At 41.2% G+C, this 22312-nt stretch overlaps 1 protein-coding gene across 6 annotated transcripts in view; it reads left to right on the top strand.

The window, feature by feature from the left end:
* The window catches only part of BAHCC1 (BAH domain and coiled-coil containing 1), a 127322-nt gene that overhangs the window by 55756 nt on the left and 49254 nt on the right, over positions 1 to 22312 (top strand). For 5 of the 6 annotated variants that reach the window (XM_039346497.1, XM_039346506.1, XM_039346488.1 and 2 more), the window contains one exon: positions 22113 to 22292. In XM_039346497.1, coding sequence (XP_039202431.1) covers positions 22113 to 22292 — 180 coding nt within the window. The remainder of the gene's footprint in view (positions 1 to 22112; positions 22293 to 22312) is intronic. The other variant, XM_039346514.1, reaches the window with a different exon arrangement.

The following is a 22312-nucleotide window of genomic DNA, read 5'->3' as shown; positions in this document are numbered from 1 at the left end:
CAATAAGCTAAGTTTTCGTGTGTTTAGAAACTACAGTATATAAAGGATTGGCCCAGTTTTTATAGCCTCTCTCCAGATGGGTCATGGCTGCTATTCATCCTTGCTATGACTTGGTGAAGGACTTAGTCCATATCCCATTAATGTGCATTCCATTATGAGCTGTTGTCTTCTGCTGCTTTCAAAGTTCAATTGCCGGAACTGCATTTGTTTATTTTTTTCCTTTAACAATACTTACAATCTACCCTAATCCTGAAGGACTCTGGGCAGAGTCCAGAAAAAACAAAAAGCAAACAAGTAGACCAAAAAAAGAAAAACAACATACCATACGGATAAAACCCAAGGCAGATGCTATCCTTGAGCTCTCCCTTGCTCAAGCCCCGTCACAGCCATTTGCATGACTAAAATGCCTGGAGGTTGGACAGACAGCTGGATCTGTCTCTCCTTAGCTGTTCCTGGAAGGCTGTAGTTGCTGTTTTGTGCCTTTCTGATGGCTCTTAGAGGTGGCAGATGCTCTGGTCTGCCTTTCATTGAAATTTAATCTCCCTGGCCTCTAAGAAGCCCGTATCTTGGCCTTTTGAACATCTTGCTGGTTATAATGAATTTGTGCTCTGGTCTGCTCAATCTTGCCAGTGTTCAGGGCTCTGGTTCCTTTGCTAGCACCTGGGTTAACTTTCTGGCTCCTTGGTGGAGTTCAGTTTATGTCCTTTGTGATGCTCTGTCTCTACTATCTCTGGCCACAAATAGCCCTGTCCAGCTGTTGCCACTCTGCTGAATTATTCCAGTCTTTCTTCTTGTTATTTTCTGACTTCTTATCCTGATGCGGCCACATTTTTGCATGGTAACTGGGCTCTTTTAAATAGCCAGCTGTCTCAGAATTGTAAAGTCAGGGTCCTTCAAGGAGACAGGTAAAAGTAAGACAGGGGCATCCTTCATTAGGGAAAATGTTTTTTGTAAAACCCTTTCTCTATTAAAATTACAAATTTGAACCCAGATGGCCTTGCACACATTTTTACTTATTTAGCATTTTTGCAGTTTCAAAAAGGTTAAAATAGCCCTTGAGAAGACCTTGAATGCCTCTGAAATCGAAAACAATTTGCAAAGAATTTAACTCTCCAACCTAAAAAGAAGAACTCAGAACATTTTTGCTCTACCCACTTTGTACAGGTAGTCCTTGATTTACAACTGTTCATTTAGGGCAGTGGTTCTCAACCTTTTTAATGCCGCGACCCCAACCGGTCGTAAGTCGAGGACTACCCAACCGGTCGTAAGTTGAGGACTACCCAACCGGTCGTAAGTCAAGGACTTTCCTTGCCCGGGAGCGCCGCGCATGCGTGGTGCCGCCCCCTGCGCCAGCCGAGGCATGGCTGGCAAGCGGCAGAGATGGCGCAGGCCGACCACCGGCTGGGCCACCAGCTGGCCCAGCCCAAGGGAGGTAAGGCACCCGCCGGGCCCCACGCGTGCCAACAACCCTCCCTGTGCCCGCCGGCCTCCCACCTCCCACCCCTGGCCCTCTTTTACTTACATTTTTAGTAGTTGCTCAGCAGGGAGGGGTGGAAACTTCCAGACAGCTCGCCTTCGCTGCAGACAACTTGCAACACCGTTTGCAGAATGGGACTTTTGGCGGGCTCAGCAGGGCAGAGACAGCCTGGACAATTCCTATTGGCTTTTGAAAGCCAATAGAATTAGACTCTATTCAAGAGAGTCTATTCTATTGGCTTTCAAAAGCCAATAGAATAAAAGGGAGTAGCACAGCTAAGGAAAAGGGGGAAAAAATGGTGGACTGTGTTGTTTGGCGACCCCCGTGAAATGGTTGTTCGACCCCAAATGGGGTCCCGACCCACAGGTTGAGAACCACTGATTTAGGGAATATTTGAAGTTACATGGCACTGAAAAACTTGATTTAATGACCGTTCTTCACACTTAACGACCACTGCAGCATCCCCATGGTCACATGATCAAAAGTCAGAAACTTGGCAACTAGTCCACATTTATGAGGATTGCAGTGTCCTGAGGTCATGGGGATCACCTTTTGCGAATTTCTGACCAGCAAAGTCAATGGGAAAGCCAGATTCATTTAACAGTGGCGTTACTAACTTAACAACTGCACTGATTCACTTAACAACTGTGGGAAGAAAAGTCGTAAAATGGGGCAAAATTCACTTAACAATGATCTCACTTAGCAACAGAAAATTTGGGCTCAGTTGTGATCGTAAGTCGAGGACTACCTGTATTGTCGCCTGTCTACTCTGAGCCTCCATCCTCAAGCTTTCCCATTGTTGCAAAGAGGCAGGTATCAGATTTAAAAAAAAAAAAAACTGGTCAGGCTTGCACACTTAAAGAAGAAGCATTGTTAAACCTTGCTGAGAGCTTTGCTACTCAATTTGCCTGCGCAAGGCCACAGTTACAGTATTGCAAAGTTGAAGAATCCTTGTGATATATAGATTAAAAATAATGATTAAATGTACGTAGTATATTTATTTCTTGCTCAAACACAACCTCAATGAAATCATTCATTTTATATTTAGGGTTATGGGCCGCAGGGGATGTTGCACAAATTCATTTGCTATTTTAAAGTGTTGCAGTACTGCAAAGTTTTTAGAAACCCTGGTGTCAGCTGTCCTAAGTCAGAAAGTGGCTTACCCAGAAAACTTTATGAAGGAGCTAGGATTTGAAATTATCTCTTTCCCAAGCCCTAAAAATGATCTAGATTCTGACAAATATGTTTTATTTTCCGGTAAACTTTTCATAGCCTTGGCATCTGCTACCACAGACTAACATTAAATGATTAGATTTTTTTTTTTCAGAGCTCACCCTGTTCTAAGCAATTCCTGGAGATGCCATCCGTTTGATTAAAGAAGTGTTGCGTATATAAAACAAGTGTCTGCACCCAACACAACAAACTTTTACCCAAATAGCAACTTCCTGTATAAGGCAGGGAGTACCTTACTGCTGGCTTCAGTCTTGCATCCATTATGAAATTAGGGAGAGATTTTAAGACAGACTCCAGCTAAGTGTTCTACTGGGGCTCCCTTGGCCCACCTCATAGTGAGTTTGCATAATGTCCTTTCTGCCTTTTGGCCTCCTTGGTCATCTCTTCCCCACTGTTACTTTACCCATGCAGTTCCCCTGTACTCAATTACAGGGAACATTTAGCTTAAGAGGGAGGAACCTGCTCTAGGGATTGCTAGACTGTCCAGAAGTAGTTTTCTGGCTGTCTGACAGGGGAATGGGTGAAAATTTGGGAAAAGCTGGAACCACAGTCCAGTGGAGATTCCCATTGAGGTGCAATTTTGTGTAGGTATTGATGCTACGTTTTGCAATTTCCTGAGGAGAGAATGCTTAAAGAAACAGGAAGTTGAGAGGAGGAGGGGGAAAAAAATGTAGCTAACTCTGACCTGTCTTTTCCAGTTTGGGGGTGTCCAGTTAATAAACTCAGTAGTTGTAGGTAGAAATTCAGCTCGTAACTGTTTCTACCACCATTGTGTTTCCTTGATAGAAAATACTATCTGCTACATTTTTAAACTTCAGCTGTTGAAGAGACAAAAACCCTGAGGATGAAAGAGTGACAATCAATATGCACATATTCTGATTACCTTCGTCTCTCATGTTCATGTGAACTTTTGTGTTTGATATCTTGAGAAACTCTGAGCAATGCTAAACATACTTCCCTGAAAACAAACTCCTTTGTGTATAATGTGGAAGAGACCCAGGAAAGTGCCATCGGATTAGCAGCCTTATCTATCTTCTTAAATCAAATTCTAGCTTTGGCAATTGCTGCAAATACTGTAGCTAATGGGCTGTGTCTGGTGAATTTGCAAAAAACAAAATAATTACTGGAGTTAGTCAGCAAGTGCCAAAGCTTTAAAGTTTGAGCTAAGTTTAAAACCCAAACTTCAAAGTTTGAGTATTCTTTTCCTTAACTGTAAGGTTGGGGGTGACACGTTTCAACAAACTGTGATTTGCTTAACCATGGCTTAGTGAACAAAAACACATGGTCAGGATCCCAAAATATGCTTCATTGCAAACAAGCAAATAAAATTTCACCCTTAGTATGAAGAGTGAGCCCCTTTTTATCATTCTCTTTATCTTGCTGACTACCTGTTTGCCATTTCAGTGCTTTTCTCTCTCCATTCTCCTGTGCCCCCATTGCTGCCTTGAGCTTCTTGTTGAATAGTTTTCATATCCTCTGAAAAGGGAAACCCCTGGAAGAAGAATTTGACCAATCAGTGAATGTATTCAGATTGATTTATATTATTCAGATTGGAGAATTTGAATATTTGTATTACACAATTTTGAACTGACTTCAGGCCACAGGTCATGCTGACCCAGAGCAGGAGTTACCAAAATGGATACTAGAGAAGCAATAGTGTGAAACCTGATCCCGGTGCCAATTCACTTTTCTAAAATTGGATTGTGATGTTATTATAAGACCAAGTACTCCTATGTTATGGAAGGAGCTGATGGATTTGGTTCAACATGTCACACTTCTTTCGCATCTCTTAATGTGGCTGGGGGGAATTTTGAAATACACACATCAAAATTCTACACTAACCTGTATACAGTCTGAAAAGACTCAGTGAGAGTTTATATCCAATTACAATTAATTACCTGTAATTCAGGCCAGTTTGAGGCTATTTTTCTCTTAGGCTTGCCAGTGTCGACTATTAAGCTGGGCATTGATTATAGATCTTGCTTAAGACATCCTCTCAGAGGAGATTCACAGGCTGGGAAGGAAAGAAACAGGAGTTCTGAAGCTGACAAAAGCCCCAATCCAGAGCAGAAAAGGGGGCATAATTGGACAGTTAGTGTTTATATTGTGTTCAAGTATTTTCTCACAGTGCCAGGTATATAAACACAGAAGGGTCTCATTGGAAAGCAATTGGGAGAGCAGGTTGGTGCCTGGGGAATCTTTATGGCTTGTTTGTTTTGGAAAGGTAGAAACTTCTCACATGCCTTTGAAGGCAGGAAATTGGCTGCACAATCCAACACTGGGCACATAGCACAGCTGGCTGGCGATGTATCTGCAGAGAGTTTGGGCATCCTGATGCTGAGCTATGCCAAGGATACATAATGCAAGCTGGATAGCTTTTAACATGTCTCGTTTGCCAAGAGATGAAGCCTAGAACCATGCCTTACTTCTGAGGTAGTAGTTACCAAGTAATGCTATTGTGGAAAATCAACCAGTTTGTTCCTGCCTTTTTTCAGCTGGTAGAAGGAGATGATCTTACTTTTTGTGTGCACAGGCACCATATTACCACGAGCGCTTACCAGTTGAAACTGGTAACTTTCCATAAAGTACTGGTAATCCACTCTTTTGTCCCTATCTTTCATTTAGCAATAGTTGGTCTTCAAAGAATTCACGAATTAATTTTCCAGTGCCTTGGGATCACTTATTTAATTATGCAGCTAATATAAGAACTTGACAGAGGATGTCAGCCCTTTGAGCCCAAAGTCAGGAACTCTTTACATGGAGTATAGAAAGGAGCAATTTAAATATATATAAAGCAGATAATGCCTTGGTATTGCAAGTCTGAATAATCACCCAAATGTGTGTCAAACCTTAAATTAAAAATGCTAAAGTTGTGAGTTTTAAACACCATAATTACCTCTTTTTCCTTTTCCTTTTTGTTTGTATATTAAATGTTTAGGGCAAAAGCTATGCTTATTTTTAGGCAGTTTTCTGTGAAGGTAAAGTATTCCTGTTGAAGAAAAATGTTTTAAATTAATGCCTAAGTTCTCAAATCTCACAACCAACCATGAATCTCTTTTTTAAGAGAACTGGTTCATGGGTTTGACTACAAACTAGGCTGAATTTTACTAGCTTTTCTCCTCCATCATTATCAAAATTGTATGAAACAAAACACACTTCTGTCATGTGATCCTTGACGTGGTTTGCTTGTAGTAAGTCATAGTTTAGTCCACCATGGTGTATTGAACTGAGCACAGTTGGCTGGGTTTACACAATATACTAAGCCATAAAGTATGGTTTATTAAGCACAGTGGCTGGGTTCACACACATAGCTTAACGTGATTGGTGAACCTAAGTCTAAAGTATTGTGCTATGAATGGTATTCTAATCTTCCAGTGTATGTATGCAAATTAAAGAAATACTCAGAGGCACTTTGATGCTGGTTGCCTTTACAAAGGGAAAAGAATTATACTTCATATATACTCAAAAGCACTTAGGCACTAACCATTCTTAAGATACATTTTTCTGATATATAAAAGTTGATATTCAAAGCATGCAATTGGCTTCAAACTGGCCTCTCTACTTGCTTGGAAATACAGGGCTGTTTCTCGGGCCTCTTCCTTCCTTAAAATCTCCTCCAAAAAGAATAAATTAATAACTATAACGCTAGAGCCAAGTTCTGCTTTCATTATACCCAGTAGCACAGTATTACATAGCCATTCCCTGACTCATTATGGCAGATCTTAGGGGCCAAAGAGTTTGCTGTGAAAAAGAGAAAAAGTAGTCCCTTTTCACGTAGGCCCTCATTAAGCAGGCCTGGAGACGAACCTGTACTAGTAATTCATTAAAGACCCCTGTGGCAAGTTATTCCTGATTCTGAGCCACCCTTCTCTAAAGAAGCAGGGAGAGAACACTTTTCAGTGTTCAAAAAGCTGTGAATCTTCTCTATTGATACATGCTCTGCATTTGATGGTTAGGTGTGAATGGGTCAGTTTGCCTGTCCCCTTCATTGTGTAAAATTGGAGCAATCCAATAGTTGATGCAAAAAAAAAAAAAAACTGCTTATTTCACAATAGCAAATACATCACAAAGTGAGGACTGTTGAAATATACTTCTAGGAGATTGTATGAGATATATTTACAAGAGGTAAGATGTATTTAGCTTATATATTATTGGTATAATTTATAATTGGCTGCACCTCTGGTTTTACGTTCATGGACAGGCTTTTAGGTGGATAGTTTGCCATTGTGAGGGCACACAAGAGATATGCAAGCACGCATCATTTCTTTGAGGCAAAAAATGTGCACTAAATATAATAGTGAGCCACCTAGAACTATCTCTGGGGAGATGGGTGGCATATAAATTTAAATAATTAAATACATTAATGAATAAATAACTAGTGAAGAGCCTATATGAGCTGGGTAAGCCAGGGCCTAGGCCGTGAATCTATTTTCAGGAAAAAAATGTGAAATAATTGTGTATTTGAAAAAGCGGAGTATGTTTTTAATCTCTAAGCACAAAACCCATGGGAAATGCTTGCATTGTTCACAGGCTGTTAGAAATAAATTATTAAATTTGAGGGGCGGAGAAGATATGGAGTGACTTGATATATTAAAATATCTAGGAATCCATGGCAATTCTTCTTCTCTCTCAGTTGATAGACGATCCCAACTTTAGAAATTCTGGTTGGGATTGCAATAAATTGACCATATGGCTAGGATAGTTCTCTTCTCCGTTTGAAGTATGACCATTGAAGGACCTAGTTGATTGTTTTTACTTCAGTGTAGGGTTGAATGGAGTGATAAGATTTTAGAGGCAATGGGAAAAGTAATTGAGGAAAAATCATTGGTATAAACAAGCTATCAGTGGATGAACTCTGAGTGAACAAAAAAAATGAAAAAGCAAACTGTCATCCAGCAGAAAATCAGCAACCTGGGACAAAATGGCAACAAGGGCCAGTGATCAGCTGCTGGAAGGCAAAAGATGGACCAGGGGTGATACCAAATGGAGCTGGGGGGCAACACTAGATCTAAAGTAAACATTTCAGATAATCTACCATAAATGCCGGCGTATAAGACAACTTCCGCGAGCGCTGAAATCGGCGCCAAAGACGGGGGTCGTCTTATACGCCGGAAATACTGGTAGTTTCCGGCGTATAAGACGACGTTCTAGGAATGCGGCCCGGCTATAAAGACGGGGGTCGTCTTATACGCCGGGTCGCCTAATACGGCGGCATATACGGTACTCTAAAGGGCTCCAGCCTCCGGAGCTTCAAAATATGGATAGAATGTGCTGGGAGTCAGTGTTATGTTATCCATTCCTGCCCTTGAGAAGTGGTGGTAGCCAATTCTGGGGACAAGCAGAAAGGGTGGCTCTGCCCTGAATCTCAAAGAAGGAGTCTTTGCAATTGAACCCAGGACTGAAGTTCTTTTTGAGCCTATTCTAGATGCTGCATCTTTTCCCAGCAAAGCTGTGTAGGCCTAGGCCCTAGGCTTATCTTTAAGAATTTATCTTCCTCCTCCCGCCACTAAAACCAGATGAGGAGCTGCAAAGGTCTCCCCTCTACTCCCAAGACTGGGGTTGGGTGAAGTCTCTCTTACCCAGCTATTCCAGTTATGCCTTGCAAAACTTCTGATCTGTATTCTGGATTATGCTACTACGCGTTCCAACCACTTCTCTTTTCTTCCAATATTGAACCATGAATCCAGCAATGGAATGGGAAAAGCCCAAGTAGTTTTGGGGACTGACTCTATAAGTGGGGTGCATAACAGTGGGCCCAAGGCTGGAGGCTTTTAATTGCGCTTTTTGTGGTCATGATTGCTGAAAATACACGGTGCTGTTTCTTGTTATTTTGTGGAGGTGACAGATGAAAACTATAATGTAAACATGAACCAGGGCTATCACTAAAGAATTTTTTTTTAAAAAAATCTTCCCATTTACCCCCTCTTCTTTATTCATCTTGGCTCTGTTCACACATTGCAATGTCTTCTCCCCCCCTCCCTGACCTGCATCGCACCCACATCTATCTTCTAAGGTTGTGGAATTCAGAGCATGCAGGGGCATGCATGTTGCACCTGTCTGCAACCCTTTAAACAAAACATGGCTTTTCCTGAGGTTGCATAACAGCTGCAGAGAGGCAGCCACAGGAGCTTAAGAAGTTACAGACAAGTGCTACAGGAGCACCTCCTTTGCACTCCAAAGTCCCTTTTTGCCTTCAGATCCAAAAGGATGTAGGAGGACCTAATATCTTCTTTCTTTTATTCAAGTTTCGAGATTTCTTCTATTTCAGCTTCTTTTCAGGTCACAGTTGGTTTGGAATGCAAACTCCATGGAGTTTTGTCAGATCTATCACGTTGAACCTGCAGATCCACTGTGATGTCTCAAGCCAGGGTAAACGTTTAGAATAGTCCTTAAGATTTGCTTAGCACTTTTGAATATGAATGAAGCTATGGAAACTTTGCTGTTTATAGCCATTCCATTTTGCATTTTGGTGAACAAATAAACAAATTGTTCCTCATGTTTAATTGGTTTAGAGACATGTGAGTTGTGCATGTGTACATGGAAATACAAAATAACAGAGGACAACTTATAATGTAAAATAGGAAGATTACAGTTAAAGCGATTTAAAAAAGTCTTAAATTTTCCTCCACCCCTTTACAGTATGTTCTTTCTGCTTTTGTTTACACATTGCAGTGTCTCTCCCACCACCATCTCTCAGCCCAACCCACCTCAGGGTTATTGTGGGGAAAACAGGAGGAGGAAGGAATACTATGTATGTTTATTGCCTTGAATTACTTAGAAAGTACAACATAAATATGTTGTAAATACTTCATAGTCTTGTAGACGAATGGCTTTTTTGGGTTGTCTGAAACCAGCAGTTGCATTTAATAACTGTTTTGATCCATATAATATCAGAGAGCAGAATTTCTTGTTCTTTTTCTGCATGAATTGTCACTCAAAAGGTTGGCCCAATGACTTATTTTGTATTTCCATTTTGTAATACTTTTGCCATGTGTTGTCAAATTGGAGCTTTTCTAGGCTACCTAGGAACAGGATTAAATATTCTTGAAAAGAATCCAGAAATCATTCTGCTTCCCCCATATGTTGTAATGTAACCCACACCAGATACTGTGAGTCACAGATGTCTGAGCAGGAGACCTGTTGTCTACTACTTCGTTTTTGTGAAGGAGATGTGCTGTGAACTAAAAAAAAAAAAAAAAAAATGGATCATGGATAGGTTGGTGTCCAGAAAAATGAGCTGTGCAGCCTGATGGGTCTGGAGAGCAATGCTAGACATTATTTACTGTGGTAATGGCAATCAACACCAGCTCTGTGGAGAATATGTGGTCTATGTTGCTTCAGCTGATGATCTTGGGACCGATTTAGTTGCCTTGGTAAAATGGAATAAATGGGGCCAACCTGGATTTAGCCCCTTGTTCACTAATTGCAGTGGTGGTATTGCTTCTGAAGTCTCATTAGGATTGCCATATATGAGTTTCAAACTAAACAGGACCCTGGAACAACAATATCTGCAATTGTAAACAACCTAGAGGTGTGTGTGTGTGTGTGTGTGTGTGTGTGTGTGTGCGCGTGCAAATGGAGTAAAGAATTATGGGGATGTAGCACCTTTAAAATAAGAGGATCTGGCTGCTAGAGGCTTCACTAACCCACGGCCAATTAACTAGCTTTCTCCAGCACTGGAGATGGATAATCCACGCAGTGGGTTGAGACTGTATTCCTGGCCAATCAGATCAGTCAGCCAAAGTTGCCACGCCCAGTCCTGGACCATGATTCTTCAGTCTTGACTGATCTGGCCATACAGAAAGACCGACAATCTTTGGCTCCTGGGCAGGTATAGTTCTCTGCCCTTTCACACACGATGGCTAAGTTGTTTGATGAAAGGAGTGTTGAATCTCAGAATCAGGGCTTTGTAGTGTCACTTTCTCACCCAAAGTTACAGATGTTTTTCATACTCATCTATTTAGAGGATCCTCTCTTAACATTCCCCATATTTTCCCCACTCAGGAAGTACCAACTCAAGAAGAAGGGGTTGTGTGGCTTTGGACTGGAAGAATATTTCAGTCTCACGTCTTGAGGGGGGGAAAAAACAGAAGGCCCATCTTAACTTTGGGATCCGGGGATGTAGGAAAGGTTTTAAATGGAAAGAAACCGGAGAGTAAAATCTAGGAGTAGAAATAAGTATCCGGCTAGTATCCCATCTGGAGCTGTTTGCTTTCATTTAACTATAATTGACATAGAGGCTCTGCTGATTCACAACGGGAAATTGTTAGGTGTGGTTAGCCTAACGCATACATTGCAAACCAGCGAAGCAGGCCAGACATAGGGCTTGCTAAGCTGGGTAGTCAGGGCTTTTCCAAACACAAAATATATCTGGGAGCAAGCTCTCTTCCTTGGCCGCTAGCTACAAAGTGTAGCTGGTTGCCTGAATCAGCTTCTTCTTGGGAGAATGTGTCCTGTTCTGTTGCTTTGTTAAATTTGACTACTTTTAAGAGAAACACTCCCTCTTAGTATTTATTCCACAAAACTGCTCCCAGCTTGACCGGTGGGCAGATAGTGGCACTTGGCTCTATTCCATTTACTGTAGATCTTTTCCCTCCCTCCCTCAGTATGTGTGTGTGTGTGTGTGTGTGTGTGTGTGTGTATTTGCAAACCTCCAGGGTCAAAAGACTCTCTACAATTTATGGTTAGTAAAACCTGTCTCTCCTATAACAGAAATCAATCTTGTATCTTTGTGAATTTAATTAAATCTTGGGTGGGGTATCTTTCTCTCATCCAAAAGAAAAAAAGTGCTTTTTGCTTCTGGTATATAGAAACTTGTCTACATGCAGGTCAGGCTCGATGACTCATGTTACAGTCTTTTCAGGTCCTTTTAAAAGAAAATTTGAATTTCCTCTTCCAAAGTTGAGCTAGATTCCACATTTCGTGTGATTTGGGCACCTCTTTTTGGCAGCACAGCATGTTCACATGCAGCATGAAATGCTCAGTGTTGTTTGCTATGAAGAGTAGTATTACAATTAAACCAAGTCAAAAAGAAGAAAGGGGGGGGTAACCTTGGGAATCTTGAGGGGTGGGGTCATGCACCCTGCTAAGGGATCCCAAGACTTGTTTGGTTGTAACTTAGCATAGTAACCCAACCATTGTGGTTTATAAAACATTAGTTTATAGCTTAGTGTAACTTTCTCCAGCTTGTTGCTCAGCTGCAGTTCCCTGAACTCCTCATCCAAATTGAGAAAGGCTGGCTTAATGCAATGTGACTTATTCAACACTTCATGACTTAATACTGAGGGTGAACCCATTTTGAAAGTTGGTTTTGACTGTATTATGAAATAAGTCTTTGTTTTTCCTTTTATTTTGTCATCTGTTTTGCTTTTGAGTAAGTAACCTGTGTAGTAACCTGGGCTATTTCTTAGCTTGGGGAATCTGTCTGCAACATCAGGATTCAAAAGAACAAGATATCAAGCATGCCATTGATTGATGGGACCTAGTGAAAGCTTCGCTCACAGGTAGTCCTTGCTTAGCAGCTGTTGTACAGTAATTGTTGTCAGTTACAACCAATCCCACAAACTTTGCAGGTCTGTAAAGCAAAGGAAAGCTGAGATAAGATTATAAACAGAGTTGCAGTTTAGTGACCGCTTCACTTATCACCCAAATATCACCCAAATTGCTGGTCCTAATTGTGGTTGCTAATAAGGACTACCTGTAAACATAAATTTGTCAAATTATTTTTTTTCTTCATCATTAAATAATCATAATAGTTGTAACTATAGAGATCAAGCTATATGCTACTTTAATAAGATAATTACCAGTTGTCATTTTCCCCTCAAAATGATATGCATTGGATTTGATCCATATTGTGCAGCCTAGGGAGATATTAATTCTCATCTTACAATGGCAGCACAGCAATTTAGTATGTCAAAAAGTGGTCTGTTCACTGCAAACTGCATTGTTCACTGCAAACTGCACGCACACATCTTAAATTGGGATTGCATCATCTTGTGGGAGCAAAGCATCCCTATGATTCTGTTACACTTACTTTTACACTAAAAAGATTGGTGGGCGGGGGAAATCAGCAAAAACTGTGACTTTCTAATTGGTGCTAAACAATTCCCAGCAGAACCAGCAAAGTGGGATGATGCTGGGACTTGAACAGTATGAGGGTTCTTCATCCTTGCTTTGAAATAATGTGTAGTTTGACCCTAGATTTGGAGTTGGGGTTTTCAAACCAGCTAGAGCCCTTCCACTCCTCAGCTTGAACTCTGAATGCTGTGCATCAAAGAGGAGGAAAATGCAACAAAGTGGACAGAATGTTGAACACAGTTGGACCTCCTTTTATGAGGCTATTGGTTTAAATATTCTGTTGTCCTTGAGACAGCTGCTGCAATGGCATTATGGAAGAGATTATAGTAATTCCTGCCCAGTGGGAAAAGAAGGAAATAGATATTTCTTCTTTTTAAAGGTGGAAATTCCCATTTTCTACTACTCTTCGAAGGACCAGGAAAACAGTGCAACTCAGTTTTTCCACAGACTCTGCTATATGGCATTGCTCCCAGTCCTAATGGTTTGCTTGCTAAGAATTTGGGGGCTTGGTTTGCTACTATGAGGATTTCATTAGGCCAAGATTATTAATTTTCCTGCCTTCCAGTGGCCGGAGATGAGTAAAACCTCCTGAAGAGAAGAACCCACAGAGATCTGTTTTCCGGCACTCACAAGAGAGTTTTGAAGCAATGGGAAGCCTGGGAAATAGTTGCTCTCTCAGCCTTTCTTGTATAGTTAAAGGCATGTTTCTTTTATAGACATCTTTCTCTCTGCCTGTGTTATCCACAGCTTGTAATGAATCCACTACATAAAGCATAGTGAATTTAGTAGGACTAAACCTAAATTCTACAGTATACAGGCAAACCTTATAGTCAAAGATTGCAATGTATAATGTCCTCATTGTTAACTGACTGGTGCTTCTCTTCTTAAAGTACTGAATCCCAGAAGAGTTTGGAATGCAAACAGTTAGCAATTCACATTACTCAATGTAGAAAAAAATGGGACATTTGTACTTGAGTCCCCAGCAAGCCAACCCAACCAGATATTTTCTTTCTTTCTTTTGAAACTTTGAAATGTCCGTGCGTGCATGTGTGTGTGTGTGTGTGTGTGTGTGTGTGTGTGTGTGTACATATAAATGAAGAGGTTCTCCATTCACTTCATCACCACTCATACATGGTGGTACCATTAGGGGCATAGGATCTCCAGTAGAGCTTCACATGTGCCTCTTTACATATCCTCCTTCATAGGTCTTTTTCAGGGATGAATGGATTCAAGACATTGCCTTTATTTGTAGAACCTTTGTGTTTTGGTGTTGCTGTTTCTTATCAGCATCACCCTTCCTATTCCTCCTCTTGAGACAGCGGAGTTTTGAAAACTTGGGAGTAGCAAATATTAAAAGATAATGCAGAGGGTTCTTCTGCATTGCCCACTAACCACCCGTGAGAGACAAGTCCCTGCAGTTTGTTTCAGAAGTGGTTTGCCATTGTCTCCTTTATAGGGCTGAGAGAAAGTGACTGGTCTAAAGTCTCCCAGATGGTTTTGTACCTAAGGCAGGACTAGAATTCCGAGTCTCTCGGTTTCTAGCCTGATGCCTTAACTACTTGACCAGGGGTAGGCAACCTTGGCTCTTTTATGACTCGTGGACTTCAACTCCCAGAATTCCTGAGCCAGCCATGCTGAGGGGAAAGGGAAAGGTTTCCAAGCTGAGCCATGCTGGCTCAGGAATTCTGGGAGTTGAAGTCCACGAGTCATAAAAGAGCCAAGGTTGCCTACCCCTGCACTAGACCAAAATAGCTCTCATCTGCTGCAGGTTACTGTTACTAAAGGGAGTTGTTTCTTACCCTACCTCTCTGCTGTTACCTGCAACATGGATAGAACTATCATTCTACTTCATTACTAAGGTCCAGCTGGCATCCTAAGGATGGGCAGCATATTTATACCAACAAATTTTCCCACCCAAACTGAACTGCTCTTATGAATACTCAAACGTATTAGGGGGATAGAGTTGCCCAAATCTGGACTCCAGTTTATGAGCATTCCAGTAGAGTGTGAGAGGCTCAGCCTAAGAAGGATGCAGTTTGAGAAGGGAGTGGGAAGTTGGCGAGCGGCTGATCAGCTGCAGAGTCAGGGGAGCAGGAGCTTGCCAGCATTTTGTGACTCACAGGCTGGGAAACGCTGGCAAGCGTGAGAGAGACGAGGCACGGGGCTCAGTTCTCAGGGAGATGTAAGCCAAAAGGCTGCACTCGGGCTTCTTGAATAGACTTGGTCTGGAACCGGCAACTGTTCCCCTTCTTCCTATATATCCCGTCTCCTTGGCAGATTAGCGTGAAAGGGCAACTGTTCTGCCCCAAGATGGCATCAGGATTTGTGAGGCCTAATGCAAGGGGGAAGGATTATTTTCAGCAACACAGCCTGGCCTTGCAAGTATTATCAGTATGCCACACAGCTGGAAAAGGGGGGGGGGGAGAAACAGCACAGAAAGAATAACTGCTGCAGCTGTCTGAAGCAACACTGACCAGTTAGAGAAAAACCTGTAGGCTGTGGAATGTTGTGTGGTCTGAGACTGGGGAGCCGAGTGGGTGGGCAAGCTCTGATTGCATGACAGCCAATTATCTGATTGGCTATTAGGACTGCAAACAGAGCTGATTTTTGAAGAGGAGGATGCAAAAAATATTCTCTGTAGCCAGATGATGGGGAAAGCTTTTGATTGCTGTTTGTTACATCATTACTCTAGATGTCAGGTAGATTGTAAGGAAAGAAGATTTCTACTCTGCTGACCTTGAACCTGCAATCTGGCTGTAGTTCCATAAACGGCATTTTCCCTAAATCATATGTAAAAGCATGTCTCCCTCTGTATGTGTTTACTGGTGTTTTGGCCTTCAGGTGGAATAAGTCAGGTGCTGTAGATTTAATTTACAGCATTTTTTTAAAGCTATGTTTCTACGCTAGATGTTCAGTTTGGAATAGCCATCCTTTGTTCACTCCTGTTTTACAGGGTGTCTTCCTGAAGTTATAATCAAATCAAATCTATTCTTCCATCTCTGGAAACCTCAGAAACCACTTTTGTTTGGGGAAAAAACACAATAATAATATATCTGCAGATAAACATTTCTTTAGTGATATTTCTCTATTCTTTTAAGAGCCAGGATTTTGATAGTACATTACTGTAACATATCCCTATGCCCTGTTATCCTCTCTGACATACTTTCATTATTACCTTTCTATGGATGGCATTTTATCTGCTTGACTTTCTAAAATATATTCTAGGTTTTAAGAGTTTGTTACATTTTTTTTTATTCATATCTGTACCAAAGAATGTCAGAAGTCATTCTTTTTTCTATTTTTCTTTTTGCACCTCTTCCCTCTCTCTTGATCTTTTTTCTTTTTCAAATCTTTTTTTCTTGTCTGTTTATATTTTGACCTTGTGTTTTTGAAAATCAATAATTTTTTATATAACTTTATTGATTTTTCAAAAAATACAAAAATAAAAGATAAACAAATAGACATAGAAAATAAAAAAAAAGACCCAGGAAACAATAAAAGTACAGAGAAGGAAATAGAAGAAGAAAAAAGAGAAAGAATGATTTCTGACTTTCTTTGGTACAGCTACAGATATAAGAATACATCAAGCTTACTCTAAAGTTAATGTTTGTCTGCATTATTTCAAATAATCCCAGGTAATACTAATAATTTCTCCATGAAGATCTGGCCATTTACATCTTCTGGGCGCCCACCAGAATCATGTCATTAGTCTAACATGGGTTATGAATGTTTCTGTATCCAGTTTTAAAATTTCTCATTTTCATCCAGTCCTATGATCCTAAATATGTATTATACACATAAACTTCATAAATAAGAAGACAGTATGTAGCCTTGAATCACTTCATTGATAACCTGGAACAGGTTGTTTCAAGACTTTCTGTGGCTTTCTGACCAGTGTATAATTTTCATATGAGGACAATGAGGAGTTCAGACATTCCCTTTTTTCCAAGCACATTACACATTTTCTCATGATGACCCAATTGAAAGCTTTCCTATAATCAATGAAGCACATATTGACTTATTTTTGGTATTCTTTGGTTTTTCTCAATTACCCATTGTGCATTGGCAGTAATGTCTTGTGTTCCTCAGCTTTTTCTAAAGCCAGTTGAAACATCTGGCATCTCTCTTTTCATGTAGGGCTCTAATCTGTGTTGGATGATCCCAAGTATTATTTTGCGTGTGTGTGTGTGTGTGTGTGTGTGTGTGTGTGTGTGTGTGTGTGTAACATAATTTGCATATCCAGTTCCCTCTCTTTTCTTTGGTAATGGCATGGAGATTAACCTTTTCTAGTATGTTCACCATTTTATGGTTTGCCAAATTTGCTAGCATAGTTTGCTTAGAACCGTTACTGATTCTTCTTGGAGCTTACCATATTTCTATAGGTATTCCGTCAATTCCTATAATCTTCTGACTCAGTAAAGATTAGTTAAAGGGTCCCAAAGGTGCTTTTTCAAGAGGCAACTAGACTTTCTTGTTTTTCTTTGAAGACGTTTTGCTTCTCATCCAAGAAGCTCCTTCAGCTCTGACTGGATGGTGGGGAATGGAAGGATTGTTAAATCTTAGTTAAAGGGCCGATCTAACTTTATCTTCTAGTACTAGAGGTACTTGTAAGTAGAGAACATCTTCTTAAGTATCATGGATGTTGACATCTCTCCTGTATGGAATTTCAATGTATTCCTTTCATCTTCGTTTGATCTCCTTGGGATTAGTTACTATATGTCTACTGGCATCCTTTAGCATACCAATAGGAGGCTGAAACCTCCTTCTGAGTTAAGAGGAATTTTGGAAGACCTTCCTTCTTTTTTCCATGTCTGTTTCCCTCTTCAGTGTCTTTTCAGATGTTGTTGTAATACTGTGTTTTGTCTTTCCTAATAGCTTTTTGAAATTCTTTGTTAAGTTCCTTCCTGAGATCTTGGCTTTGGCTTCATTGCTGCCCAATATAAAGGCCTGTTTGCTTTAGTTGGGCAGCTGGGATGACCTTCATGCCTTCATGTGACCCTGCTGGGAGCACATACATAGCATACACTCCCAGAATTCAATACTCATCCTACCCAGGAACACATATAACCTAGCTGTGATGAGGCACCACAGCAGGACTTATGGGGAGAGGGGGAATGTGTTTCAGTAAAGAATGTGAATAGTAGGTCTGAAATAAATAGGGACACAGGTTGTCCTCAACATACAGTCATTTAACCATTGGCCCTTGGAAGTTGGCCCTCAGAAGGGATGGTTTATAGCTTGCAAAGCATTTCTGACCATTGTAAAATGTTACACCCTGCCTTCCCCCCCCCCCCCAGCCACATGACTATATTTTGGGTGTTTGGCTACCAGCTCACATTTACGACTAACGACATCGCATGACGGTTGATTTGTGCTGTTTTTTTTTTTACTGATTTCTGACCAAAAAAAGCCATTGAAAAAATGGATTCAGACTTACAACTACATGATTCATTTAATGACCGCTTTAAAAACAATAATAAAATCTGGTCCAGTCATGTGGGTGCCTCAACGTAAGTCTTTCATGACTTACAATTGAAATTCACTCTTAGTTGTGGAGATGGGAGGGAGGGAGGGAGGGAGAGAGAGAGAGAATTCAATGCTCCATTTTCCAGGATGTGTTTGGCACTTAAAAGCCATTGCCCTTTCTGATTCCTTTCCTGTATTTTTAAAATTCCACTTATTTCATTATTTCAGCCCAATTTTGCAAGGGCAGGGTAGGGGGAGTTGTGAGGTTTGTTTTGCCCTGGACCACTCAGTAGCTAATAACTGAGGTGGGATTAGAACCAGCATGTGGTGCAGGTGCAATTGCATTGCCTTTATTTGTACTGTACTGTGCAGGGGGGTTGTAAGGGAGCCACAACCAATATCTCAATGGCTATTGGACAACTTGAGAATAAGAGGCTGTGCCAGGGGTAGGCAACCTTGGCTCTTTTATGACTTGTGGACTTCAACTCCCAGAATTCCCCATGCTGACTCAGGAATTCTGGGAGTCGAAGTCCACAAGTCATAAAAGAGCCAAGGTTGCCTACCCCTGGGCTATGTATAGACAACATATCTGGATGAAACTACACTCTGTGTGCGTGTGTGAGAGACAGAATGCTGCGTTTCAAGGGGCAGACTAGATTTGGGAATGTATGGTGGATTGAATTTCATGGGACAGGATATAAAGGGGTCAACTATGTCCAGAGCAATGCTTCCTCTAAGAAGCAGATGTACAAGTTATGATGTATTGTCTGCAACCATTGGGTTGACCTGGACAAACCTGGACTGGATGGGGGGGGGGTTGGAGACAACAAGCCTGGACTGGAGAGGGTGGCGGCTAATTGTTTTTATATACTTTGCATGTTTAAGCTCTCCAAATTATAAAAAAAAATGAAGTTACCTATTTTGATTCAACCCAAAATCTAATTGTTGTATAAAATGCACAAAGGATATTTAAAAAGTAAGTTAAACAGGCATAACTGAGTTTAATATTGTGTTTTAATCAATTTCATCCCTGATTTATTATTTTGAAACGGAAAACTTTTAAAAAATGACAGATTACGGATCTACTGCAATGCTGGCTTCAGCCTAGCTCCCAGGGGCAAAGCCCCTCTCCTTTGTTTCTCCTTTGCTTCTTCCCCTTTGCTTTCCCACTGCTGCTCAATACGTTTTTGGGCCTGGAAGTTGGCAAAGGCTCTGCAGATTTCCGCTAAGCTGGATGAGAAGTTTCTTCTCCTCACTATCCCTTGCCTTTTTTCCCCCTTTCTCTCTCCTTTCTCTGCTTACCCATTTGTAAAAACATATTTCCCTAGAGCAGGGGTAGACAACCTCGGCTTTTTTATGACTCATGGACTTCAACTCCCAGAATTCCTGAGCCAGCTATGCTGGCTCAGGAATTCTGGGAGTTGAAGTCCATGAGTCATAAAAGAGCCGAGGTTGCCTACCCCTGCCCTAGAGTGTCATCTATGACAGTGAGTGGAAGACTTAAGTCCCGCATGCAAGTGTGTGCAGCGGCCTCTGCACTCAAGCCACAGCTTTAGAGGGAACATTGATACAAAGATAATTATAAGGTCATAAAGGAATTTACAGGTTAGGCAATGATAGAGATAGAGAACTACATACATGAAGGGGAGAGGAGGGCTGGGATGAAGGAGGCCTGCTGCATTTTCTTTTGAGGGTTGTAAAGACCTCAGGTCTGAATGCTCCTTGACAAAAGCTGGCTGTTGCAAGAGAACCGATTCTACAGCTTCCGAGAAATCTTCTTGATTCTCACTATCTCTTTGCTCAGCCTATGGTAATGAGCTCCAGGAACACCAGCCTGGGCATATATGAGCCCTCCAGATTTGACTTGACCACTTCATAGTGTCCAGAAAGGGACTTTCCTAGCTAATGCCTAAGCTCCCATCTCCAGCCCAGCTGTGGGGAGTGTCTTTGGCCATGCTGTGTAAACCACATCCCCATACTCATCACTCAGGCATCCCAGTGGGATTAGCTAGGGAGCGTGGGCTGGCTTAAAGTGAGAACTTCCTGCTTCTTAGTTGGATGCTTCATCAGGCACTCACCCACGTCAAATACCTAGGGATCATGACTAAAAATCCAGGCCCATTGCCATAGATAGTACAGGGCTTTATTAGCAGCCTCTATAAGACCCCTCATATAATCACAAGGGTAACTGTTTTAGCCCCCTTTTTAGCAGGGTCACACATTTTTAACAACGTTGTGACAAGTAGAAATTTAGGGGTGTTCCCAGCATGTAAAGAACACTGCCTGCTTGTTGTGCTGATGCTGAAGTCATAGAAACCATATCAAACTTAGGACATACCCATTCACACTTAATACATATTTTAATAACTATGGGTCTGGAAAGTTTTTAACCTAGTATGGCACATTAGAAGTGAAGAAAGCACAGAAAAATTGGGGAAAGTTTTCCCTCCAGCTGTTGTTATACAAGATAGATATAATAGTGATTAATTGATGCTGGAGACCCAGATGACATCTGTAAATTATAGATATTTCTTAGTTTGTGATTGTTCTGAAAATCACAAACTGAAAAAAAAACAAAACCCTTTCATAGGCAGTTTACTTGCATGAGTAAAGTAATACAGGTGTATATCACATCACTTATTCTTTTCCACGAACTTCATTCACTTCCCCAAAGGTACTAGCCAATCTCACATGAGTTCAGTGTTCCCACCTTACCTTACTCACAGAAGAATAAATGTCTTTGCACAGCAATAGTGTTGCAGCCTCCGCTGTCTTTCAGAACTAATTGTCAGGCATCTCATTAATATGTTGAAAAGATACATAAGTGATTGAAACAATAACTACGGAATCAGGCAAGGGCCACTTGCCAAGAAATCTGGAAGACTCTTTGTCTTTAAGTGAAGAGTTTCAGTAATTCAAAATATTGAAGGATGGGACACCACCACCCCCTCCATTTCTGTGAGGCATGTATGTGATGTAGAGTTTTTATATTGTGGCTTTGTGTTTGTTTGTTTTTTTTGCATTTAGGTTTATGATGCACTTGTAATTTTTGAATATATCTTGTGGAGAACTTGGTTCCCTCTAATTCATTTTCCCAGGACTGATTTTTTTTTCATTCTGGAATGGCAGTGGAAGAACTCAATATGCTTGTGCATGAGTTGTTCTCATTAGCCCGCCCTCCAGGACTCATGCATTAGTGTTGAAACGCCTGGTGTTGAGTTGAAGTGTGATTGCTGACAAGGTTACAGGCGTGTATTCTAAAGGGTTCTTTGCTCCTTACTCACATTTTAGTCTCAGTGGACTTACATATGTACAATCACTTGTTTTCTGATAAGTATGTATGTACAGCTATTACTAGAAAATGACGCCTCTATCCTTTGCTTTAATGGGAATGTGGCACACTTGGAAGATTTAGCCAGCTCGAGACTCTGAGAGGTCTTCAGTGGGCCCTAATATTAATGCCAACTCCTTCCCCAAAGCTAACAGCAACCAGATAATATGTGCCCCTCAGAGTTGCCAGATTGAGTGGCAAACTGTTTATACTTCTAGAGACTCTGTGTGGGGGCATGTAGGAGGGCTATACATCTGCTGAACGTATTTTTCCCCTCCTGCTAACCCAGTGCCTGAAACAAACATAATTTTTGATCGAATGAAATCAGCGACTTCTAAGCAAAAGTATCAGTGATGCTATTATATATATTTTTTGCTCAGAGAGGAATGTTCATATATTTGATTTGCAAAATATTGCAGGAGTAGGGTTTTAAAAATCAGAATTAAATGTGCACAATTACGAGGAGATTGCTAAGCATCATCCGTCCATTTATAGGCTGACACTGTCTTTCCTTCTTTGTGCACCCAGCAGGAAGTGGGTTGATGGGAAACTCACCTGCCTCATCCTTTATGGGCAGCTTTCTGAGCAGCAGTTTGGGCTCAGCAGCACCTCCGCATCCTTCAGGACCGGCATCCTCCCCATCTGAACCTCCCTTCCATGGCCCCCACTCTGGCACCTCTCAGATTTGGTTCTCACATTCACATGAAGGTAAGGAGGATTGGTGGAGA

The sequence above is a fragment of the Crotalus tigris genome, unplaced genomic scaffold (genome assembly GCF_016545835.1).
Source record: "Crotalus tigris isolate CLP2741 ecotype Arizona unplaced genomic scaffold, ASM1654583v1 scf7180000017551.9496454, whole genome shotgun sequence".
Lineage (NCBI taxonomy): Eukaryota > Metazoa > Chordata > Lepidosauria > Squamata > Viperidae > Crotalus > Crotalus tigris.
This window is presented reverse-complemented; position numbering and strand designations above follow the sequence as displayed.